This window comes from Gadus chalcogrammus, chromosome 11 (assembly GCF_026213295.1).
Source record: "Gadus chalcogrammus isolate NIFS_2021 chromosome 11, NIFS_Gcha_1.0, whole genome shotgun sequence".
Lineage (NCBI taxonomy): Eukaryota > Metazoa > Chordata > Actinopteri > Gadiformes > Gadidae > Gadus > Gadus chalcogrammus.
Window position 1 is genome coordinate 24,383,095 of NC_079422.1, and position 25,000 is coordinate 24,408,094.

The 25,000-nt window shown below is 52.9% G+C and overlaps 1 protein-coding gene across 1 annotated transcript in view; it reads right to left on the bottom strand.

Moving 5' to 3' along the window:
* The window catches only part of dock5 (dedicator of cytokinesis 5), a 40,397-nt gene that overhangs the window by 10,029 nt on the left and 5,368 nt on the right, over positions 1 to 25,000 (bottom strand). Inside the window, exons 2-42 of the mRNA XM_056602212.1 lie at positions 24,345 to 24,428; positions 24,035 to 24,075; positions 23,873 to 23,928; positions 23,460 to 23,556; positions 23,006 to 23,154; positions 22,640 to 22,775; positions 21,724 to 21,878; positions 21,219 to 21,300; positions 20,091 to 20,220; positions 18,516 to 18,588; positions 16,668 to 16,810; positions 16,130 to 16,255; positions 15,657 to 15,781; positions 13,239 to 13,337; positions 12,679 to 12,751; positions 12,303 to 12,406; positions 11,825 to 11,996; positions 11,200 to 11,297; positions 10,699 to 10,788; positions 10,253 to 10,353; positions 9,917 to 10,051; positions 9,508 to 9,619; positions 9,231 to 9,301; positions 8,643 to 8,749; positions 8,276 to 8,412; positions 7,628 to 7,723; positions 6,829 to 6,927; positions 6,408 to 6,578; positions 5,938 to 6,038; positions 5,754 to 5,812; positions 5,313 to 5,467; positions 5,075 to 5,160; positions 4,650 to 4,806; positions 4,006 to 4,046; positions 3,817 to 3,907; positions 3,544 to 3,663; positions 2,998 to 3,087; positions 1,438 to 1,542; positions 843 to 984; positions 580 to 661; positions 177 to 261 (exon numbers count right to left, since the gene is read on the bottom strand). Coding sequence (XP_056458187.1) covers positions 177 to 261; positions 580 to 661; positions 843 to 984; positions 1,438 to 1,542; positions 2,998 to 3,087; positions 3,544 to 3,663; positions 3,817 to 3,907; positions 4,006 to 4,046; positions 4,650 to 4,806; positions 5,075 to 5,160; positions 5,313 to 5,467; positions 5,754 to 5,812; positions 5,938 to 6,038; positions 6,408 to 6,578; positions 6,829 to 6,927; positions 7,628 to 7,723; positions 8,276 to 8,412; positions 8,643 to 8,749; positions 9,231 to 9,301; positions 9,508 to 9,619; positions 9,917 to 10,051; positions 10,253 to 10,353; positions 10,699 to 10,788; positions 11,200 to 11,297; positions 11,825 to 11,996; positions 12,303 to 12,406; positions 12,679 to 12,751; positions 13,239 to 13,337; positions 15,657 to 15,781; positions 16,130 to 16,255; positions 16,668 to 16,810; positions 18,516 to 18,588; positions 20,091 to 20,220; positions 21,219 to 21,300; positions 21,724 to 21,878; positions 22,640 to 22,775; positions 23,006 to 23,154; positions 23,460 to 23,556; positions 23,873 to 23,928; positions 24,035 to 24,075; positions 24,345 to 24,428 — 4,376 coding nt within the window. The remainder of the gene's footprint in view (positions 1 to 176; positions 262 to 579; positions 662 to 842; positions 985 to 1,437; positions 1,543 to 2,997; positions 3,088 to 3,543; positions 3,664 to 3,816; positions 3,908 to 4,005; positions 4,047 to 4,649; positions 4,807 to 5,074; positions 5,161 to 5,312; positions 5,468 to 5,753; positions 5,813 to 5,937; positions 6,039 to 6,407; positions 6,579 to 6,828; positions 6,928 to 7,627; positions 7,724 to 8,275; positions 8,413 to 8,642; positions 8,750 to 9,230; positions 9,302 to 9,507; positions 9,620 to 9,916; positions 10,052 to 10,252; positions 10,354 to 10,698; positions 10,789 to 11,199; positions 11,298 to 11,824; positions 11,997 to 12,302; positions 12,407 to 12,678; positions 12,752 to 13,238; positions 13,338 to 15,656; positions 15,782 to 16,129; positions 16,256 to 16,667; positions 16,811 to 18,515; positions 18,589 to 20,090; positions 20,221 to 21,218; positions 21,301 to 21,723; positions 21,879 to 22,639; positions 22,776 to 23,005; positions 23,155 to 23,459; positions 23,557 to 23,872; positions 23,929 to 24,034; positions 24,076 to 24,344; positions 24,429 to 25,000) is intronic.

Genomic DNA, 25,000 nt, shown 5'->3' on the forward strand with positions numbered 1-25,000 from the left:
TTACTCATATCAGAGGAGGGCCATGAAACACAAAGGCTTGGGCTTCTGCCAGTGGGGAACATTAAGGGGGCTTCATCTCAGCTCGCGCTAGTTCATAGCAGACATATGAAAATCTAATATGAAAAGCAAATATGAAAAAACAAACCCTAAGCTAAACCAATACATCAGGTACCGACCGCAAACTCGTTGTCCGGGTCCTTTTCTCCTTTCCGGAACGGCCGCGAATACTGGAACTGGTCCACTTCATTGGTCCTGTAATAGCTGGGAGGGGAAGGGCACGGTGTGTGTGTGTGTGTGTGTGTGTGTGTGTGTGTGTGTGTGTGTGTGTGTGTGTGTGTGTGTGTGTGTGTGTGTGTGTGTGTGTGTGTGTGTGTGTGTAGGTGTGTGTGTGTGTGTTCGTGTGCGTGTGTACGTGCGTGAGTGTGTGCGTGAGTGTGTGCGTTTGCAAGCGTGAGTGTGTGTGCGAGAGAGAGGGAGAGAGAGAGAGAGAGTTTAGAGATTAAACGCTGCCCGCCATGAATCCGGGAGGATATTTATGAGCTCATAAATCAGCCGTCAAGTACAGCGGCGTTCGCCTACTTTAATATCTGCTCTGGAACCCCCTTGTCTCTGAACTGCTGAGGCACGGTGAGAACGGGCTTCACCGTGAAGCACTGGAGATCTGGGGGGCGCGGCACTAAGGAGGCAAGCCATCGTCAAGGGGACCGCGACACGGGGACAAGGTCGCCCCGCCGTCCACCGCCGTTATTTGGGGGCGCAAACACGCTCTATGAGAACAAGTATCGTGAGCCGAGGAGCTGGGGGCCGTCTCTCTCTCTCTTTATTTGGGGTGTGAAGGATACGCTGGCCGGGGGAGTTGAGGATGGCGTCCCCGGGGGGCGCCGTGCTCGTCATGCGGACGCCGTTGGGGAACCCGGAGAGAACCTTCACGCTGAAGTCCTCCAGCCACTCGTACTCCTTCCCCCGGTAGATGAAGGTCTTGTTCTGCACGGTGGGGGCGGGGAAAAAAGGCGACGTGTGGAATTATAGATGGATGTACTTTTTTTTGCACACTTGATGGATGGCCAGTCTATGCACCAGCGTCTGATATAATGAGGCGTGATTATGTGCTGCATTGGCTCCGGAGGTAAAGCGGGATCGACAACCGTCCTAGAAACAGGAGGGTTGCTTGTTCCCGAGTGTCGAGCTGTCCCTCAGCGAGACACTTAACACTAACTGCTCCCCGACGAGCCGGTCGACAGCCCCCTCGATATGAATGGGTGAATGTTACGCAATATTGTAAAGCGCTTTCAGAGGCCACTGGTTAGAAAAGCGCTGCATAAACGCAGCCCATTTACCATTAGATGAATTCCAATATGTGGGATAAGTGTGAGAGCGTGTTAGGCAGCGCCGCTCCTGCAGGGGGAGCCGTGCTGGGACGGGTGCAGAGGGTCTTACCCGGAGGAAGGAGGGGAAGCCCTGGCCGTAGTACCCCACGGCGAAGTACTCTGGCTGGGGCCGCATGGCGTGCATGATGTTCTCAAAGAACTGGGCCTGCTGCTTCTGTGGATGACATCAGGGGGAGAGAGTTGAGGGGGAGAGGGGCGAGGGGGAGAGAGTTGAGGGGGAGACTGGCGAGGGGGAGAGAGTTGAGGGGGAGAGAGGCCAGGGGGAGAGAGTTGAGGGGGAGAGGGGCGAGGGGGGGAGAGTTGAGGGGGAGACTGGCGAGGGGGAGAGAGTTGAGGGGGAGAGAGGCCAGGGGGAGAGAGTTGAGGGGGCGAGGGGGAGAGAGTTGAGGGGGAGACTGGCAAGGAGGAGAGAGTTGAGGGGGAGACTGGCAAGGGGAAGAGAGTTGAGGGGGAGGCTGGCAAGGGGGAGAGGAGCGAGGGTGAGAGAGACGTGGGGGAGAGAGTTGAGGGGTAGAGGGGCGAGGGGGAGAGAGAGGCGTGGGGGAGAGAGCTGAGGGGTAGAGGCGCGAGGGGGAGAGAGGAGCGAGGGGGAGAGAGCTGAGGGGTAGAGGCGCGAGGGGGAGAGAGGCGTGGGGGAGAGAGCTGAGGGGTAGAGGGGCGAGGTCGGACGGCCCCGATCGCGCGGTAGAGACGCTCACCCGCGCTGCTCTCACAGGCACAAGGAGACGGGCTGCATTTTTAATACCCCCCATGCATTACTAATTTATTCACACGCAAATACTGCAGCGGTTTGGGCTCCGTTCGGGCAAAAGTGTTGATCACGTCGCTTGGCAGCGTGCCAAAACAAAAAACAAGAGCGGCTGCATTAAAAACGGCGATAAAGTATTAAACGTTTTATAAATAGTTCAATGACAAACACAACAGTGAGCATGGCCTTGTTTTTCTTCTTTTTTCTGGAAAGTGCGTCTCGAGGAGGGGGGGGGAGGTGGCCGGGAGAACTCTTATCTGCTGCTTCCGTTTCCTCCAGTCGTTGCCTTTATGTCCCCCCCCCCTCCCCCCCCCACACACACACACACACCCCCCACGGTGCCCCGACTGCTTAGCGTCAGCAAGCCTTTAAAGCCACACACACACACACACACACACACACACGACACACACACACACACACACACACACACACACACACACACACACACACACACACACACACACACACACACACACACACACACACACAGGCTACACACTGCAGGAGGCTACAGTGTGCAACAAAACCAAAAAGACACAAACAATTACTAATGGTGCCCTCGTTGCGTTTTGCAGAGGGAGTGGGGTTGGGGGGGGGAGGCAACCTGTATGAAAACCACACACACGCTGATAACCCGTGAGAGCCGAGGTAACAGGGAAGGAGAATAGAATAGAACACACAAACGACGACAACAACAACAGCATAAACAACCAGCATGGCACTTCTCCATCTCCTCATCTCCATGCAGAAGTGATTAAGTGCATTCACAACCACAGAAAACTGTGTGTGTCTGTAGGCCCGCCACCACCTAGACCGTGCCGCGACGCTGCTTAGCTTAGTGCTGGTGGAGTCACTTACTAGTAGCTGGCTGAGCTCCATGAAGTCAAACATCTGGCTCTCGTGCATCTTGGCCAGCTGTTTCCCAAGCTCGATGGCCTTCTCCCACATCTGGACAGACCGCGAGTACAGCACTCAATTAAAATCGGAGACACACACACCCAGACGCACAGAGTCGGTGTCAATGGGCCATCTGTCCACCTTCAGATAATCTCATTGCGCGAGATTGTTCTCCGTTGACTGTCACAGACGGATACACACTCGCGCGCACACATGCACTCACGCATGCACGCGCACACGCAAGCACACTCACATCAACACGTTTGTGTTGAGAGAAAGCTGCACCAACGTCGTTACGTGAAAGGATACACTTTCGCACTCCCTCACGCCCACGCATTCACTCACGCATACACGCGCACACGCATTGACACGCAAGCACACAAGCACAGCCACATCCACACGTTTTGTGTCGAGTGAAATCTGCACCAACATCGTTATGTGGAACCTATCGTAACCTCTGTCGGCAGGAAATAATGAAGTGATGGAGGGCGTCTCCCCTTGGCTCACCTTGCCCTTGTCCAGGTAGCATATGATCTCCTGGAACAGCCTCTCCTTCAGCTCCTGCTGGGTCCATATGTGCTGCCCGTCCCGGGGTATCAGGTGGGGAGCGCAGGGCTTGTCGGACCACTACGGGGGGGGGGAACGACATATTTCTGCTTTTAAAACGAGATCGGTCATGGTGGCGACAACAGACCCCCCCCCCCCCCAAACGTCCACTAAGTGGCCGAGCGACGGTAAAAAGACGAACGACAGCTGAGTCGCAGGGGGTGTCTGGGAGACCTCCAGCAGCTCAGCGTGCAGCAGCAGGGTGTAGGCCGCCTCCGTGTAGTTCTCAGAGTCCAGGTGCAGGTCCCGCAGCTTGTACAAGTACCTGGGGACAAAGGAAGGGGTCAAAGGTCAGCAGCCACACGCCGTTCTCTCCGCCGGCTGTCGCGTCGCGGGGCGCTCCCCTCTCTCTCTCTAGCTTACCGGATGTAGATGTCCTCCCTCTGCTTCTCCTTGTAGAAGTTCTGTCACAACACAAGATTTTACATTGTGGTTACACAGGACGTGTACAATGGCCGCATGCGTCTGCCTGAGCTGTATGGAGCCTGACAGCAGGGGGGGGGGGGGGGGGGGGGGGGGGGCTAGAGGTGGAGGGCAGGGCAGAGTGACGGCTCTGTGGACAGCTGGAGTGGAGTGGGCCGCAGGTGGCCGGGAGTGGGCACGGTAGTGTGAGTGGCTGGGTTGGGGGTATGTGTGTGTGTGTGTGTGTGTGTGTGTGTGTGTGTGTGTGTGTGTGTGTGTGTGTGTGTCAGTACCGCAGAGTGGTCGGGTTAGGTGTGCGTATGCGTGTGTGAGAGCGAAGCCGAGTGAGTGGGTGGGTTGTTCCGGGGTGTTTGTGTGCGTTTGTGTGCGCGTGTGGGTTGGGTGTGTGTGAGAGCACAGAAGAGTGGGTGGGTTGGGTGTGCGTGCGTGCGTGCGTGAGCAAAGCAGAGTGAGTGAGTGAGTGAGTTGTTCCGGGGTGTGGGGGGGTGTGTGTGTGTGTGTGTGTGTGTGTGTGTGTGTGTGTGTGTGTGTGTGTGTGTGTGTGTGTGTGTGTGTGTGTGTGTGTGTGTGTGCGTGCAGCGTACCAGCACGTTGACGGTGCAGCTCATGCGGTGCTCGGGGCTCTCGTCGTGGGTGATGGTGCGGTAGGCCAGCAGGTTCTCCAGCAGACCGCTCAGCAGTAGCGCCAGCTCCTCCCCCGACTGCGCCAGGTACCGGTGGCGCCGGCAGTGCTCCAGCAGGCTGTGGACAACAAAGCGCCTCGCTCCGTCAGCCGGTTCGACCCCGCCCACAACCCCACCGCCGACAAACACACACTGAGCTCCGTGGCTGTGGGCATTAACCACGCTCAACGGAGGAAAAACCGAAAAAGTGAAAACAATCGCAATCCGGAAAACTGAGGCCGACTTAAGAATGAAAAAAACGACTTTGCATTTCATTACCGCGCAGACGCCGACGAATGTAGATGCGAGTGAAATAAACCAGGGGGTGATACCCGGGGTGTGCTTACGTTTTCTCCAGCAGGAGTTTGTACTGCTCGTCCCCCCGGCCGCCCTCCACCTCCTCGTCTAGTTTGGTGATCAGCTCGTTCTCAAACTGCAGGGACACCAGAGGCCGTCAGGCACACATCCACATGTGGTGACGTCTCCGAGCCGACAGCTCGGCGTCTCCTCGCTCAAACAGAATGCACAACGCAGCCTCTGAGCCTTCACAACACCTATCTATATTTATTCGTTCCGGGGCTCTACCGTTTGAAATGTGCGTCCGGGGCTGAAGTTGTGCTCGCACTGCATCATATCGAAGAAGATGGGGATGGTGGCTTTGCGTATGTCGGCCTCAGGCACCAGGGTCGCCTGCAGAATGGGCCCCACCATGGCCGGGATGAACTTCATCTTATGTTGGCCTGGGGACGCAGATAACACGGTCAGCCAGAAATATCCCAGCGTGAGCCCCACCATCAGCACCACCCAAGAAATAAGAAAAAGAAAAGAAGAAAAGCAATAAGACGCTCCCCCTCAGCAAACACGGGAAGAGCTAAACTAATAAAGCCCTGCAAGACCGGACAAAATAAACCCAAACAAAAATATTGTCCTGTTGTTTGCTTTTTGCATTGCTGCCGGCCGTCGCATGCGTCGGCGTGTTGGCCACGGCCCAGCCCCCCACAGAGAGGCTAGGGGGGGGATACCTACCCAGATTATACCACATTTCACCGATCTTGAAGCCAATCGTCATCCGCATGTCACCGTACCTGAAGAGCAGAACACACGGTTACTTTTTACCTCCTGGGAATACGGAGATGTGGAATTATAATTTTTTTCTTTTAAGCCAGGGTAATTCTTCATTGACTGTGTTTGTGGGCCGTACGAAACCTACTTGTTGAGGATCTTGTTCCGTTTCTCCTGGGAGAAGGACTCCAACTGCAGGGACTTGTGGATGAGGTAGGCCACCGTCAGGTGGAAGTAGTTAGTCCACAGCTGAGGACACAAGCGGCCGTTTAGACGGTGACAGCGTAACAACCCACTGGTGTGCACCACCGTGGATCACGTTTCACATTTGAACAAAAGGCGACACGGTCATAAGAGCGTGGTCCTTGTCTTTGGACCGCGTGTTTTTTTGTTGTCTTATGTGAAATGTGATCCACCGTCTGGACTTTGATCGTGACCGTCTGGGATCCACCGTCTTCTGAATGTAAATCGTGACTGTCTGGGATCCACCATCTATTGGCTGTGATCGTCTGGGATCCACCGTCTATTGACTGTGATCGTGACCATCTGGAATCCATCGTCTTTTGACTGTGTCGCTTTTAGTAAGGGGGGTGAGGTGGGGGGGGGGGGGGGGGGTACCTGCAGGTCAAAGTGCGCCGGGTCCAGGAAGTGGCTGTTGAGCACCTCCGAGTACTGCTTGATGGCCCTGAGAACCACCTGCATCTGCAGCAGGTTCATCACCATCCAGTCGGCCGGGAACACGTTGCCCATCAGGTCTTTGAACATGATGAACGTCTCCATCAGGAAGTCCTGCAGGGGGACACCAGCCAATCACATGACCCCCAAGTGGCATATTGGACATATCCGAGACCTTCAATTGGTCGGCTTTACACGTCAATCACGGCAAGTTGGGGGGGGGTGACGTTCTCACCACCCGTGTCCGATCCACACGTGTTGTGGACCACTTGGGGATCAATAGTCACTCAACGAGGGGCTTAGCCGCCTGAGAGATTGGTGGGCGGAGCTTAACACGGGGGGGGGGGGCTGTGGAGACACTCACCATGATGTCCTGCCTGGTCTTGAAGGTGCTGATGTAGTGGCTGTAATGCGCGTCATCCATCTGCTTCAGGACGGCCGTCATGCAGGCTAGGTAGTGGCCCTGCCAAGCGGGGGGGAAAGAGACCCTCCATTACTCACTCCTAGGCGTCGTTTTCCGCGCTGGAGCACGCTCCGCAAGACGCTCCGCAAGACGCACCGCGGCGCACGGCTCATCGGTAATGCCGTTAGCAGACGTATTGGCATTGTGCACGTGTGCGTTTGTGTGTGTGTGCGCATGTGTGTGTGTGTCTGTGGTTGTTTGTTCACGGCTGCACAAGAGGGTTGACTTGACATATTGGCATTGTGTGTGTGTGTGTGTGTGTTTGTGTGCGCGTGGTTGTTTGTTCAGTGGTGCGCAAGAGGGTTGACTTGACACATTGGCATTGTGTGTGTGTGCGTGTGTGTGTGTGTGTGTATGTCCTTGTGCGTGTGTGCGGTTGTTTTCTCGGTTTGTTCACAGGTGTACTAGAGGGTTGACACATTGGCATTGTGCGTGTGTGTGCGTGTGTGTGCGTGTGTATGTGTGTGTTTGTTTTCTCCGTTTTTTCAGGGGTGCACTAAAAGGTTGACACATTGGCAGTGTGCGCGTGTGTTCGTCTGCGTGTGTGTGCGTCTGCGTGTGCTTGCTCCCTCCCTCCGTTGGTTCAGGGGTGCCCTAGAAGGTTGACACATTGGCAGTGTGCGCGTGTGTTTGTGTGTGTGCGTCTGCGTGTGCTTGCTCCCTCCCTCCGTTGGTTCAGGGGTGCACTCGCGGTGCTTACGATGAGCGGCGAGGCCTTGTCCATGTTGATGACGGTGCGGTTCACCCGCCGTAGCAGCCGCTCCATGATGAGCTGGACGTTGGCCCTGGTGGGTCCCTGCCGGAGGGACACAAACACATTAGAACAGAGAGACACACACACACGCACACAAACAAACAAACACACAAAGGGGGCCAGGAGTCACACGTGTGCTGCCAATGCCACTGGTGTTACAGAGTCGGGACGGATGTGCCGAAACACTAAATAATGGAACACTCAATAGGGGGACGCTTGTGTGTGTGTGTGTGAGATGGTGTGTGTGTGAGATGGTAAGTGTGTGTGTGTGTGTGTGTGTGTGTGTGTGTGTGTGTGTGTGTGTGTGTGTGCGTGTGCGTGTGTGTGCGGTCACACCTGTGTGCCTTTGTCATGGTTTTTGTGCTTGTGTGCATGTGTGAGTGTGAGCGTGTCATGGTGTGCGTGCGTGTGCATTTGTGTGTGTGTGTGCGTGTCATGGTGTGCGTGTGTGTGCATATGTGTGTGTGTGTGCATGTGTGCCATGGTGTTTGTGCATGCGTGCCTGCGCATGTGTTTGTGTGTGCATGCACGCAGTTGTAAGCATGCACATGCCTGCGCATGCGTTTGTATCTGTGACGTGTGCGCCCTCCTCACCACATCCTTGCGGTCCAGGCTGTCCAGCGTGGTACTGAGCAGCTGCACGCAGGCCTCGTGGTCGGGGCGGCTGGAGTGGTCGTCCAGCTGTCCACTCAGCTGGTCCGTGACCAGCGGTAGGAGGGCATCGCGGCACTCTAAAAATAACGACGAGCACACAGAAGGGAAACAAATAAAAGGGATAAACAAAGCTCTAATGGACGAGGTGCTGTTGCCGGACGGACAGAGACAAAGACCCACGCAGGTGGAACTCCGAGCTCTCCGGTTCGGTTCGGTACATTGTTATTCATTTTTTTTGATACACCTTTTGTCCGGGAAGCTTTGAAATGTCATTACGGCGGCGGTGTCTGAGCCGCGGAGAACCCACCTGGCTGCCTGAAAAGGTCACTCTCCACCATCTTGCACATGCAGCCCAACTTCTGCCGCACCAGCTGCGCGTCGGGGATGCTCCCAATAAACTTGGTGAGCAGAACGCTGCCGGAGGGAGAAAGAGAGGTGAGCGATCGCCGGAGCCGGGTGTGAGCGTATATTTAAGAAAAAGGCAGAATGGGAGCGCAGCACATTGGACCAGCCGCTCCTCCTGTCCCGAGCAGTCACTGAGTAGTGGGCGGCAGTGGCTCAGGAGGTGGAGCTGGGAACTGGAAGGTCGCTAGTTCGATCCCCGGCTCCTCCTAGCTGAGTGTCGAGGTGTCCCTGAGCAAGACACCTCACCCTGACTGCTCCTGACGAGCGGGCTGTCACCTGGAGCTTTGAGTGGCCACTGGTTAGAAAAGTGCTCTATAAATGCAGTCCATTTACCATTTAGTGTCGCAAGGCCTTCTTCTTAGCACAGCGTCGCTAGAAAAACGAGCAACGTGTTTCCACTGCAGAGTGGCAAATCATAATACGCCATGAAACGAGACAGGCAATTAGCGTTTTGCATTTTGTTCAAGGGAAGCCCGAGGATGACGGTTACCTGAGCTCCACGGGATCAAAGACTGTCTGGATGTCGTTGATGATGCTGGGGAGGTACTTCAGTATCGCGCCCTGAAACAGAGAGGCGTCCCGGCTCCGTCAGCGTGCAGCATGACAGGAATACCAAGGCTGCCTGTCTCCTGTACACACACACACGCCCTCTCTGGGTACAACAGCTTCCACACAACGAAGGCCTCACACACACGGAGGTGGCTCCGTCGGTGGCTCCGTCGGCGGCTCCGTCGGCGGCAGTGTTTCTGTACGGAGTGAGGTTCTACCTTTATCTTCACGGCCTCGTCCAGCCGTCTGTCCATCAGCGTGTTGAAGGAGAGGAAGAGCGTGCGGATGGAGTTGAAGAAGGCGTCGCCGTCCTCGCTGTTGCCGTAGAACCTGGGGGAGCGACGGCCAGACACACACACACACACACACACACACACACACACACACACACACACACACACACACACACACACACACACACACACACACACACACACACACACACACACACAGAACAAGGAAAGGTTTTTACTGCCAGGTTTTTGCATACGGGGGGACTTTTTAGGATAACAAATAACTAAGAGTTTTGAGTGGGTTGGGGAGGAGGTATCTACTGCTGTAGAAAACAGCCACCACCACCTCTACCCCCACCAGCAGCACCGGCAGCACCACCCGCTGCTGTGGTACCTGAGGTAGAGGACCCGGGACTGCACGATGAACCTGAACAGGTATTTCAGCGACTTGAGGGCGGAGTAGAGCTTCTCGGCGAGCGCCGGCAACTCTGCGTGGCCGACGTAGTAATTCAACACCTTGGTCAGCTTCCTGCGGGCCGGGGGGCAGAGACACACACACACACACACACACACACACACACGCAAAAACACACGCGCAGGCACCAACACACACACACACTCGTTTGAGGCAGGTTCGTATTTGTAGCGCTACTTCACGGGCGAGGGGAGTATAACAAAAAGAAGGCTATGAAAATAACAGCAGAAGGCTGAGGGAGCAGGGAACCCTCACATGTAGGCCAGAGTGGCGCTGAAGTGCTTGTTGATGTACGTCTCCAGCACCGGGTTGAAGTGCTGGAACTTGATGTCTCCAATAAGAGAGATGATGAAGACCTGCAGGCCGGAGGCACAGGAGGCTGTTTATACATGTACACTCGTAAACACACACACACACACACACACACACACACACACAAGAACAAGCCCCCACACGACAAAAGTAAACATACACATCATGACAAAGGCAAACATACGAGTGCACACATGTGCACACACACTGTGACACCGACACACTCACACACGTGCGCAAACACACATTGGGTGTCGCACACACACACACACACACACACACACACACACACACACACACACACACACACACACACACACACACACACACACACACACACACACGTGGGTCTGCCACCCGTTAGCTGCTAGCTAAAGGGTGTAGCTCACCAGAGCGTTGAACACCGGCATGTCGTACGTCTCTTTCTCCGAGGTGTCCATCATGATGCTGAACAGAGCGTCCAGGGTGTCCTGGAGAAACTGAGAGCACATCGACACACCGGTCAGACCCAAATACATAAGAACATACCTTATACCAGAAATACAGGTTTTTGGAGGAACGTAACTTTGAGCCAAAACTTTTGGGATGTGTGTGTGTGTGTGTGTGTGTGTGTGTGTGTGTGTGTGTGTGTGTGTGTGTGTGTGTGTGTGTGTGTGTGTGTGTGTGTGTGTGTGTGAGAGAGTGAGTGAGTGAGTGAGTGAGAGAGAGAGTGTGAGTGAGTGAGTGAGTGACTCTGAGTGAGTGAGTGAGTGAGTGAGTGAGTGAGTGAGTGAGTGAGTGAGTGAGTGAGTGAGTGAGTGAGTGAGTGAGTGAGTGAGTGAGTGAGTGAGTGAGTGAGTGAGTGAGTGAGTGCGTGTGCGTGTGTGTGTGTGAAGGCATGGAGGGCTTACCTTGACGATCTCCCCACCCTCGACCTCCATAAGCCGCCGCAGGTTCTGCTCCAGCTTCTCGGGGTGGGACCTCCAGTTCAGCAGGCCCAGTAAATCCACTGGACCCCCACAGCCAAGAGGACAAAGAGAGAACCACCAAAGCATAACGCCATTAAAAAGCAATGAATACCTAATGCTTGAAAATGCCACCGTTAAAAAAAAAGAAAAAAAGAAAGGCTACTAAAAAAGAATATGACGCTCATCAGCCTAATAAATGGATCCCCTGTCTCTTAAATACCCATTTCTGGTGATATGAACAGGCTGCGGCATGCGTAATGAGCCAGATGAACGGGTGTGGGTGGTGAGGGAGTGAGGGAGTAAGGGGTGAGGGAGTGAGTGGGGAGGGAGTGAGGGGTGAGGGAGTGAGGGGGGAGGGAGTGAGGGGTGAGGGAGTGAGGGAGTGATTGAGGGAGAGAGGAAGTGAATGAGTGAGTGAGTGATTGAGTGCGTGCAAAGTGGAGGTCACGTCTCCGGACGGCTGCCATGCGTGCGTCTGCCATGCGTGGGTGCGTGGGTGCGTGCGTGCGTGCGTGCGTGCGTCTGCCGTGTGAGCGTGCGCGGGGAGGCCACGTCTCCGGCCGGCTACCGTTCTGGGTGAGCTTGGTGGAGCAGGTCAGGGTGGAGATCAGGAAGCTGTCCTTGGTGACGGGCACCCCTTGGAAGGACTTCCCCGTCTGCCTCTCCTTCTCGGGCACCTCTGCCCAGGTGCAGGGCAGAGAGAGGAGCGTCTTGGCGTCCTCCGCCTTCTTGGCGTCGATCTGAGTGATGCCCCCGCAACAGGAAATTAACCGAGACGCACGTTGATCAATGGCGATGTAATTTGATATGCATCGATCGCCGAGCAGAGGGGAGGAGGAGTAGAGGTAGAGGGAGAGAGGGGGGGGGGGGGGGGGGGGTTCAGGCATAATAAATCGAAGCTGCTGTCAGCTGTTCAAAGCCGCCGCCGCTTTGGGTGTAATTACGTAGAGCTATGAACGTCCCTCTGCCCGCGTGCCCACGGCCGTCCCTCTTTCATAACTTCCAAGAAACAGAGCGGGGGGGATAATTCGATTCTGCGGCCGCACCTTATAGACGATGAGGTCGTGGCGCCCGTCTCGGAGCGTGGTGCCGTCCCCCTTCATGAGCCGGACAAGGGACATCCCAAACGGCTTCTCCGATTTGTCCCTGGCTGTTTGGGAGAGGGGGGGGGGGGGTGTAGGGGTTGCGAAGACACAGGAGCCAGTCGGATCAGAGTAGCAGTACATTTTACATTTTAGGGGATTTTGCGGAGGCTTTTTTTCCAAAGCGACTTACGACCATTCATTCACTCATTTACACACCGACGGGAGCAGACAGTGGAGCAGTGGGGGCCCCCTTTCCCCCCCCACCCCACTAATGGGGGAACTAACCCGGAGTCGGGCCGGCTCATTGAGATGCCACCGTGGATGATGAGATACTTACAGTCCTGGGACGAGCGGTGCCGGAACAACACTCTGAGGTGGGAGCGACACACATCCTCGATGGGGATAGTCACCTTGCAGAAGGAAGGAGAGGAGGAGATGAAATTATAGGGGGGGGGGGGGGGGGGGGGGGGGATTAGAGACGAGGCAGTCTAGTCTGACATTGGTATGGGCGGCACGTACGAGGCAGATGCTTTGCCGCTGGGAGGATTATTCCGTTATATGGAGCTGAAATCCATTGGAGGACGTAATTGGAGGGCTCAAGACATTGTGTCATATAAGTACAGTGGCGCTTTTGTCGGGTCACAGCTCATGACTGTGTGTGTGTGTGTGTGTGAGAGTGTGTAAGAGAGCGAGCGAGAGAGTGAGGGATAGAGCGAGAGCGAGAGAGCGAGAGAGAGAGAGAGCGAGGGAGACAGCGAGACAGCGAGAGCAAGAGCGAAAGTCAGAGAGAGAAGTGTGTGCATGTGTGGGTGGGTGGGTGGGTGGGTGTGTGCGTGTGCACGTGCACTTTTGTGTGCGTGTGTGTGGTGTGTGTATGTGTGGTGGACATAGCCGTACCTTGATAGTTTCGTTCCAGCATGGCTGCTTAACCTGGTAGTAAATGACAGACTTGTACTCTGTGATGCCTTCATAACCGGCCCCCGGGAATATGGCCTTCTGAAAGAACAAAGGACAGAGTTAATATTCTTGGAACTGAAAACCATTTACAAAACTGTTCTTTGCAAAAGCAGAAATTGCACAGGCAGTGCTCGCTTTTGATCGATGAGGAAAACGCATGGTTCTTTACATACTGCGCTCGCATAAACGTATTGTTGTCGTTGCAGCTGAAATTGATTTATTTCCCTTATATCACGATTAGAAAACATATGCGGCCACTTGCGCGTGTTATTCTTAGGGGTGTCCTTGACCCACCGTCGACTCACTGCGGATCAGAAATCCAAATATCTTTGTTAATATCTTATCTGCGGCTCGATGAAGCCACATTTTAGTGACTTTTAGCTGTTTTTGATGCTTGAAAATAATCAATTGGTTAATAATGCTTGATAAGAATCAATTGGCCAATCAAGGTTTCCCACAGCTGAATGGGTGCAGTGAAGCACCTCTGCTAAATGACCGCCTCGATCAATATGTTGCCAATTCGCCATCCATTCATGTCAACAACTGCATTCAATTCGACCGAAAATCTAGGCTGCCATCAGCCAAATATCCTATAATTATAGGCTGTAACTATGTGCAAAAATTAATATCATCCATTAATGGAGTCAGTAGCCGGTTGCCTTGGAGATGGGGCACTGTGTTCAGTCTACATATCGAATTGACGTCCGATCACGACGAAAAAAAACAAAGATGAAGACAATGTACGACAATTTGACTAATAACACGTTAAACATACATTTGTAGGATACGTTGAAAAGAATGAGGAACCGTTCAATTTAGCAAAGCAGGAATAATGCTTGACCGATTTCCGACGGAGAGAATCATTTTCACCAGAGTGGGTGGTATGATATGACAGCTGCTGTTACCAGTTTGCCTTTTATAATTTTTGGATCATCTTTTATGGTTTTTAAAAGCTGCCAAACTTCAGACGTTTTTTCTTTCTTGACATTGTCTAACCTACTACTACTACTACTACTACTACTAAGTCGAAAAGAGAAAATCGTGCCATTCCACAAATACATCACAATTTTATTCAAAGCAAAACACAGAAGAGTCAATCCTTCAACCACACAGCAAAAAACAGAACTTAAAAGCTTCTCCTTCTGGAAAAGCCTCATTTAGGCCCCGGCCTCCCGACGGATTGTCCCTAACAGTTTTCCGGACACGTCGATTAAAAACAGCGTAGACTGAAAGTCAATCCAATCGAACATTCAAATTGTCAAAGATTCATGGTCGCCCCTGGTTACGTGACCCTCAGCCGTGCACGAGCCCCGTCACCCCTGACCCCTGACCCCTATCCCATGACACCTACCCCGCGACCCCTACACCCATGACCCCATGACCCCTAACTCCATGGGGTTCCAGTTGGTGACCCCTGACCCCTACCTCCATGGGGTTCCCGTTGGTGAACCCCTGACCCCTACCTTCATGGGGTTCCAGTTGGCGACCCCTGACCCCTACCTCCATGGGGTTCCCGTTGGTGAACCCCTGACCCCTACCTTCATGGGGTTCCCGTTGGTGAACCCCTGACCCCTACCTCCATGGGGTTCCCGTTGGTGAACCCCTGACCCCTACCTTCATGGGGTTCCCGTTGGTGAACCCCTGACCCCTACCTCCATGGGGTTCCAGTTGGCGACCCCTGACCCCTACCTCCATGGGGTTCCAGTTGGTGACCCCTGACCCCTACCTTCATGGGGTTCCCGTTGGTGAACCCCTGACCCCTACCTTCATGGGGTTCCCGTTGGTGAACCCCTGACCCCTACCTTCATGGGGTTCCCGTTGGTGAACCCCTGACCCCTACCTCCATGGGGTTCCAGTTGGCGACCCCTGACCCCTACCTCCATGGGGTTCCAGTTGGCGACCCCTGAACCCTACCTCCATGGGGTTCCAGTTGGTGACCCCTGACCCCTACCTCCATGGGGTTCCCGTTGGCGACCCCTGACCCCTACCTCCATGGGGTTCCAGTTGGTGACCCCTGACCCCTACCTTCATGGGGTTCCCGTTGGTGACCCCTGACCCCTACCTCCATTGGGTTCCCTTCGCTGACCCCTGACCCCTACCTTCATGGGGTTCCCATTGGTGACCCCTGACCCCTACCTTCATGGGGTTCCCTTCGCTGACCCCTGAGCCCTACCTTCATGGGGTTCCCTTCGCTGACCCCTGAGCCCTACCTTCATGGGGTTCCCTTCGCTGACCCCTGAGCCCTACCTCCATGGGGTTCCCTGCGCTGACCCCTGACCCCTAACTCCATGGGGTTCCCGTTGGTGACCCCTGACCCCTACCTCCATGGGGTTCCCGTTGGTGACCCCTGACCCCTACCTCCATGGGGTTCCCGTCGTTGTCCTGCACGCTCACGATGACCTCCACGTTCTTCGGTGTCTTCTTCTTGCCGCGGTCGAACTCGCCGTGCAGCAGCGTGACGTAGATGTCGTTCCTCACGTTTCCTGGAGGCCGGAGGGAGAGTCGGTCAGGAGACGAGGCCTCAGATGTCCAAGAACAACGGGCCCCCCCGAGTGCACGATGGACAGTCCTCTCCCTGGGGGGGGCACGCATGTGTGTGTGTCTGTCTGTCTGTCTGTCTGTCTGTCTGTCTGTCTGTCTGTCTGTCTGTCTGTCTGTCTGTCTGTCTGTCTGTCTGTCTGTCTGTCTGTCTGTCTGTCTGTCTGTCTGTGTCTGTCTGTGTGCCAGAATCTGTCTGTCTGTCTGTCTGTGTGCCAGTGTCTGTCTGTGTGCCAGTGTCTGTCTGTCTGTCTGTCTGTCTGTCGCGATCGGGGGGGGGGGGGGGGTCGCACCTGGGAGGATGATCTCCGGGAAACCCATCTTTCCCACGATAGCGGTGGCGCGGTCCACGAAGTGGGGGTAGTCTTTACGCACCTGGGCCAGGTCCCCCGGGAGCAGCTTCAGGGTCACAAACAGCCCTGGAGCACACACACACACACACACACACACACACACACACACACACACACACACACACACACACACACACACACACACACACACACACACACACACACACACACACACACACACACACACACACACACACACACACACGTCAGACGTGCAGTGAATCACAACACACATGCCCCTCTCCGGAGCATGCTCAGTTTGTCCTTCTCCTCGAAAAGAAGAAGACAAGAAAAGGTTAGAGAACGCATTTGTACCCACCAGGGGGGGGAACACACCCTGGTGTGTGTGTGTGTGTGTGTGTGTGTGTGTGTGTGTGTGTGTGTGTGTGTGTGTGTGTGTGTGTGTGTGTGTGTGTGTGTGTGTGTGTGTGTGTGTGTGTGTGTGTGTGTGTGTGTGTGTGTGTGTGTGTGTGTGTACCCTGGCCCTTGTGGTTGACCTCCCGCGTGGCGATGACCTTGTTGAACACGGCGGTCAGGGGCTCGTTCTCCCCGCTGACCCGGGACGCGCTCAGGGGGGACATGATGAGCTGGCGCTGCCGGATGTACGTTTCCATGGCGATCCTGGGAGTGGAGGCGGAGGCAAGGTTAAAGGACACATACACACACACACAAACACACACACACAGTCACTCACACACACACAGTCACTCACACACGCACTCACACAAAGTTGATAACGATTTGTAAACATTGTTAGTTTTGTAAGCAGACAGAAATGGAGCTGTGATCCGCAGTCGGGGAGTGGAGGAATATCCAACTAGATGAAAGCTTCTGACTCTCATGGAGACTTCACAAAGAAGACACAGTGGGGAATAGAGTCCATCTGAGCGCATGAATAGTGGAGGACTGCTAAACACTCTCAAGTACAGCCCAGACCTATTCAAATGGTGGGCGATCCTAATTGCCTCCATCTTTGATGATACAATAGAGAGTACTGTTGCTTTGTCAATTCAATTAAAACGATGATATCTCTTTGAATATATTTCTAGGAGAAGAAAAATAAGCTTCTGATAGAGCTCTCCTCTTCAGTGCCTTCCTTTCATTGGTCCAAGGACGCAATCCTCTGCTTAGAATATCAAATATGTAAGCAGAAAAAAGAAAATCAGCAATCAATATGCATACATTTACGACCTGTAGATCTGTCAGTTTGATCTTTAATCAAAAGTAATGAGCGCTTTTATAGTGTAGGTAGGAAACTTCTTACAACTTTGATAAATACCAGTTGTGAATAGACTTTATGCTCTCGAGAATCTTATGGCCCTTGGGGAATATCGCTCACACACACCTGCGACACCCCTGCTGAGGAACGCATGTTTTCTGTTGCAATGCAGAATATTTGGCCCCAACTCTAAGGATAAATAATGATCAAATATCACGGATCAGAGCGGTGACATAGTTACTGCGATTCACATAGCAGAATAGAACTTGGTTCCAGTCACGCAATCAAGATGATGCAAGGCATCTTTGCAAGGGATATGTAATTAACCTCAGCTAAATGACTCAATAGGTTACTAATAGATTTACTAAATAGTGCATAGCGACCAAAACCTTAAATGACAATTGCCCACCTGCGACTTGTTCCATGTGCTTCTTTAAAAGCACAACCCTCTCATTAATGATCGAGGCTTGAACTTTAAGATGGGAGCCCGTCTCAGTGTGAATAACACAGACGATGCCCTTTATCGCAGGTCACAGCCCACTTATTATCAGGACATCACACAGGTGAGGAGGAGAGGGCAGAAGCTAATTAACAGAACGCCACCGTGACCTTCCTGCTATGAAACAGCATGGAACTGCGAGGCACAACTGTTTAAATATTGCCTCAAAGGCAGCTACACAGAGAATGGATGGAGCCTGCTATTGTGACGGTGTTTGGATCAGGGCTTGTGAGTGTGAATCCTGGTATTTTTTTGGGCTACTCTTCTTCCTCCAGAAACCCATACATATTCATCACCAACTGTGCAGTTGCGCGTGTGTGTGTGTGTGCCTGGGCATGTGCCTGTGTGTGTGTGTGTGTGTGCCTGTGTGTGCGTGTGCGTGTGCGTGTGTGTGTGTGTGTGTGTGTATGAATGCATTAAGACATAAATGCATACATCTTCATTGAGAGTGAGTGAGCGACAGAGGGAGAAAGCAACAGTACTGTAAGTGTTCCTGGAACAGAAACATATGAAGCACAATAAAGGTTGATACGACTTCAGATAAGCACGAGTGGGTTCCCCTGTGTGAGTGCTGTGTGAAGGGCAACACCAATGCACCAGAGACTCACGGCTGGAAGGGGATGAAGTGCTGCTTGTCCTCATCGTCTGTTTTCCCGTGGGCCACATCTGTTATGTCCATCACTGCAATGACAAAAGACACAAAAGGAGCACGGCAGTGAGCAGAAGGCCGTGGTGAAGGACGCATTTGCCCCACACCTGGAATATGAATGGAACACGATGTTTCTCTCCAATGCGGGGGTTTTGGAGCATATTTTTCCCCCCACTCTGTCTGAAGGGACTGCAACGACTGTTTGGGAACCACCAATCTCAAATCACACGTTATCTGGCGCCAGAGCACCACGAGGTGTCGACAGTTACCTAGCATCTCAACAGTCACACATCATCACCTGTTACCTTGCGACAGAAGCCTGAGTTCCATCACCTGTTGTTACCTAGCGACAGAACAGTGAGATCTATCACCTGTTGTTACCTAGCGACAGAGCAGTGAGAAGTATCACCTGTTATTTAGCACCAAAAAATTCAGATGCATCACCTGTTACCTATCAACGGAAAAGTGTCAAGTATCACCTGTTACCTAGCAACAGAGCATTAAGAAGTATCACCTGTTACCTAGCAACAGAACATCGTCAAGTATCACTAGTTACATAGAAACAGAAGAGTGACACGTATCACCTGTTCCCTAGCACCAGAACATTGAAAAGTAACACCTGTTCCCTAGCAACAGCATCAACTATCACCAGTTACTTAGCAACAGAAGAGTGACATGTATTACCTGTTCCCTAGCAACAGAACAGTGACACGTATCACCTGTTCCCTAGCAACAGCATCAACTATCACCAGTTACTTAGCAACAGAAGAGTGACATGTATTACCTGTTCCCTAGCAACAGAACAGTGACACGTATCACCTGTTACCTAGCAACAGAACATCATCAAGTAGCACCAGTTACTTAGCAACAGGAGAGTGACACGTATCACCTGTTCCCTAGCAACAGAACAGTGACACGTATCACCTGTTACCTAGCAACAGAACATCATCAAGTAGCACCAGTTACTTAGCAACAGGAGAGTGACACGTATCACCTGTTCCCTAGCAACAGAATAGTGTCACGGAACACCCGTCCCCTAGCAACAGCACATTGAGACGCAACAGACTCCTTGATGGGCCGCCTGCAGTGTGAGTACCCTCTGTTCTTTTGTGCGTTCCACCAGAACTATTTTCCAGGTTCTTCCCCCGGATTCCTGGCTGAAGACACCGGTACTCTCTGAATGGCCCGACTGCTGCTTACTTTGGTTCTACTCCATGTACTCCTGCATCCCGGGAAAAAGGACTTGTCCTCCAACCCACTATTCATCTGGCCAAAAAAAAAAAAAAAGGAAATGGCTCGCTAAAGCGCTTTTCCACCATCTGTTCTGCCAATGCGGCGAAGAGCCGCTCAAAAAGGTGGAGGAACCGACCAGGTGTTCCGGGGGCGCCAACCAACCTCGCAGACCCACTCACGTCTGAGCCGCACAACAAATCCAATCCCACACCCCAACCGGTTTAGCTTCACACTGGCCTGTGGGCGCACGGACGTCAGGACACAAGACAACAACAACAACAACGACGTTGAAGCATCTTACCGGCCACCCCGAACGGCCGCCGCAGGCCTCCCGTGTGCTTCTTGCCTTCCTTCAGTTCCATGCTGCCCACTCGGATGATCTGACACACCAGGAACAGCCGCTGTCTGATGAGGTCGCTGCTGCTCAGGTCCTGCACAACCCCCAGACAACAGCAGTGATCAGGCCCGGGACTACATCATCAATTAGTCTGAAGGATTGGTTCAAACCCCCCCGCAGAAGGGCTGAGAGGGTACAGCGAGACTGCCGTCAGGTCCTAAGGCGAGTATGAGATATGAATGTCCGAATGAGGCACAGCGACGCAGCTGTGTTCGCAGTGTGCCTACAGGCCACGCGATAATGAATGTGGTAGGAGAGAACACAGCCGTGTGTGTAACTGGTTTACCCCGGTCGTGACCCACAAACCCAATCTGGTCAGAACGTGTGTTTACCGAAGTGTAAAACTGAACCCCCAAAAAATGTCGGGATTTTTATTTTTGATTTTACTCCCCATAAAATGTTTACTGTTTGGAAAACTGTTTGGAGTGTTGTTGTTTTTTCACTGGCGGGTGAACAAGCCAACCGTTGACTCAGGCATGCCATCTGTTGTGGTGTGCATTCCAGTCAAGTGTATATTAAAAATATATATAAGTGTGCAGTGCAGGGATGGCAAAGGAGTGCGGTTGTCTGTATGTGGTACCAGACGCATTGTGTGTCTTTATTGGCTCCAGATTGAATCCCGCAAGAGGCCTCTCCCTAGAGCCTCTGTGTGTTTCCCTACTTACCCCACGCACTAAAAACATCCAAATTAAATACACATCATGTTGTTTAGGAGGAGACGGAGCCTCAGAAAGGCGACAACACAGAAACAACACCACAAACGACAACACACCCGACAACACATGGGGTTTCCGGCAAATCGAATTTAAGGGAATCCAAGAATAACTATGTGAAATCATTAGCTTTCGGCAAACAGGGGATTTTACGGTGAGATAATAAGTGTTGTCTGTTAAATCTCGCACGATCTACTCATCAGCATTTCATGAACCCCAGTAATGCATGTCACTAGCCGTCGGTGCTCTCGTCGTCCTGTGTGTTCAATGTAACGCGTGATGGGATTTGAGCAGAATTAGCGGGTCATGGTTTGTTTACCGTGAACAGCGCTGGAAGGTTGTTGAGTTTTTCGATTTCTTTGGGCATGCCCATACTGTCCCAGCGCACCAGGAAGTTCTCGCTGTGTGAATTAAAAATCACAAATTACTGTGAGCAAATCTGAAAAAAACACATCATCATTTACATCATCTGACTGAATGGAGTGCCATGCCACGGTGTCTCTGGGGTGATAAATGCAATCTAACTAAAAAAAGAGAAAGTGTCTCCTCAATTAGCTAACTCATCCCTCACAAGGAGTATATTAAAATGTACATCAGGATTTACGAGTGAGGTAGCGGTCGATCAAAGCATACAATCGAGACTCCGTAAAAAGATGAGTTACTGCCCGGTGTTTCCGTGTCTCTAAAGAAAGAAGCCAGACACGGTTAAGAACAGCTACAGGAATCAGAAGGTGTGCGAGGCCGTGTCATTAGTCGAGCGCATAACAGACGTCAGTTGCCGAGAGGGGGCGGGGCGGGGCGAGCGAGGGGCGTGGCATGCTCACCTAATGAACTCTGATTGGTCGGGGTCGTACAGGGACATCAGAAGCTCCGCCTCCTCGCCGATGTTGCAGACAAAGTTCTTGAGGTTCATGAGGAGGCTGTAGGTGTGCACCGTGCTGAACAGAGTCTGCCGCCGCATTTCCAGGTTCTGCCGCGTCTGGAGACCGGCGGGGGGGGGGGGGGGGGGGGGGGGGGGGTTAATTGGTGTTAATTAGACTGTCGTGGATTAAAGAGGTGATATTATGCCACCAGGTGTGATTAGCCATTACATGCCGTTCCCTGTGACCTAGTTACATCACTAGGCGGAGAATCCACCTAGATGTATGCTGGATAGATAAGCAACCTGGATAGATAAGTATCGCACCCTGGGGGACAGAGCCTTCGCCATCGCCGCCCCTACCCTCTGGAGCTCCCTCCCTCTGGCCATCCGACACCCTGATACACTCTGTTCATTCAGAAGTCCACTTAAAACCCATCTCTTCAGGACCACCTACAACATTGGACAAATCATCCTCCGCCATCTTCCACTCTCTCCGGCTCTCTTAATGTGTTGCCTATTGTTGTGGTGTTGTTTATTTTTTCCCTTTTGTTTGAGTGTCTGTACTGTCTGTACGTATTCCTTTCTTATTTGTAAAGCGTCTTTGAGTATTTAGAAAAGCGCTATAAAAAAAACGGATCAATTATTATTATTATTACTATTAACATTTGTCACAGTCCACTGGGTTGGGCAGGTTGACTGATCCATCCAGCGTACATCTTGGTGTACAAGCCCACCTGTGATGTTACCAAAACACCGGGGAAAGGCCGATTTTCAAACGGCTCGTAAGGGCTCATCCCACTCCCACCTGGCGGCGGGTTACCCCCGTTTAATAGGCCCCCCGCTGGGCCGCCTAACGAGGCCATCAAACCCGCGCGTGCCTTCTCCTCCTGTATGCGGTCGTCGATGCTGCGCGAGGCCACCTCGTGGGCGCGGAACAGGCTGACGGTGCTGGTGAAGTCGGGGTCCAGAGTGTTCCCCGCCTCGTCGCGCACCACCAGGTCCAGGCCCAGGATCCTGGGGGGGGGAGACACAGAGGCGTCAGCATGGGACCGTGGCACCGGGATGGCCTCGCACGGCGAACGAGCTGTCCCCAGTAGCACGACCGGCCACCGCCGGCGCCCATAAAGCAGGCGGGACAGCGTTTATTTTTAGCTTTGCTGGCGTGGCCACCGGGGGAGATACGGGGGGGAAGGGGGGGGCGGGGGGGGGGGGGGAAGGGGGGGGGGGGGGGGAGAGATTCATACCGGTTTCCATAGTCAATCTTGGCGGTGACTTTCTTCTTCAGCTCCACAAGGTCATCCTTGGGCAGCGTCCCTGACACTATCTGCGATCGATACTCGATGAGGCTGTAGGCCATCTGCTGCACGGTCCTGAACAGACTGACGTTGCCGTTCTGCCGGGAGATAAACAGGTGAGGTACCAACTGAACAAGGGTTTCTTTCTTTTTTTCGTACTGTTTGTGGAAAAATGCACTCAAAAGGTGAGTGTTTCAAAATGAATGATTGGGATGCTGTCTGGAATGTATGTGTGTGTGTGTGTGTGTGTGTGTGTGTGTGTGTGTGTGTGTGTGTGTGTGTGTGTGTGTGTGTGTGTGTGTGTGTGTGTGTGTGTGTGTGTGTGTGTGTGTGTGTGTGTGTGTGTGTGTGCGCGTGCGCGTGCGTGTGCGTGTACATGAATGAGATATTCACACATACTTACCACATAGAGCTTGTGCCATATCTGTGCCCATTCTCTCAGGGTTGCCCCAAGCTCCAGCACCAGTGGTAAATCTGTTGGGATAATTATTTCCTGCTGGCTACGCGCCAGACGGGGAATAACGAGGGAGGAAAAAGTATTGCATTATTCACATTATTCACATTAGTCACACGGAACATATGTGAATAAAGTACACCTCTACTCATGATGAATCGACGGGCATTTCCATAAAACAGAAAGGGCGCGAATAACGCTTTAAATGATCAGCAGATTAATATCGTTACGGCGTCGGGCGGCGCTCGGAAGATGACAAGGGGTGGCGGCCATCCAAAATGAAGACGGATTATCACGCGTTATTATGATTATAATTATCATTGTTATTGTGCTGCGGTTCAACGTGGTGGATGTGGGCTCACTCGATCCCCTCGACTCGGGCCTCCTTCAGGTGGATGAAGGACGAGGGGAAGATACCCTGGAGGAGGGAAGAAGCACAGGACGGAGTTAAAACCAGGGGGAGACCGAAACCAGCCCCGAAAAACCCTTCTGCGGTAGGACGGCCGTGCCTGGTGGGGACCTACCCTCTGAGACTTGTTCCGCAGCGTGTAGCCTCGGTACCAGCCTGGGAGAGATTCATATGCATTTTAAAGATTTAAAGAAATGAGACATCACAGAGAAGTACGAAGAGTTAGGGGGCACGGGGGGGGGGAGGAGGGGGGGGGGGGGGACTGCAGCTGACTTTCACGAGGTGCAGTATATTGATCACAGCCCCGGTGCAGCTCTCAACATGTCACGGCAGCTCCTGGGCAGGCTTGTAAAGGGGGAGGCAGTGGGAGGGGGGAGGGACGAGGGGGGAGGGACGTAAAGTGGGCCTTCAGTCGACTCACTCACCTTCAAACGTCTCAAGGATGTGCACTGTGTCGCCCACCTGCAGACACAGCTCTTGTTTACCTCGCCCATCGTAGTTGTAGATCGCTGAGAGAGAGAGAGAGAGAGAGAGAGAGAAGAGAGTAATAGAGAGAGAGAGAGAGAGAGAGAGAGAGAGAGAGAGAGAGAGAGACAGAGAGAGAGAGAGAGAGAGAGAGAGAGAGAGAGAAAAGAGTAATAGAGAGAGAGAGAGGGAGAGAGAGAGAGAGAGAGAGAGAGAGAGAGAGAGAGAGAGAGAGAGAGAGAGAGAGAGAGAGAGAGAGAGAGAGAAAAGAGTAATAGAGAGAGAGAGAGTGAGAGAGTGAGAGAGAGAGAGAGAGAGAGAGAGAGAGAGAGAGAGAGAGAGAGAAAAGAGTAATAGAGAGAGAGAGAGAGAGAGAGAGAGAGAGAGAGAGAGAGAGAGAGAGAGAGAGAGAGAGAGAGAGAGAGAGAGAGAGAGAGAGAGAGAGAGAGAGAGAGAGGGAGGAATATGGAGAGAGAAACAGACACACAGACAGACAGAGAGGGGGAGAGAGCACAAGTTAGTCGAACACTTCACAGAAAATAAACTGCTATTAACAAAAAGGGTTGTTTTTATTCCCCATGCAAAAACTTTTAATTCTCCTCAGTGGGGTCAAACA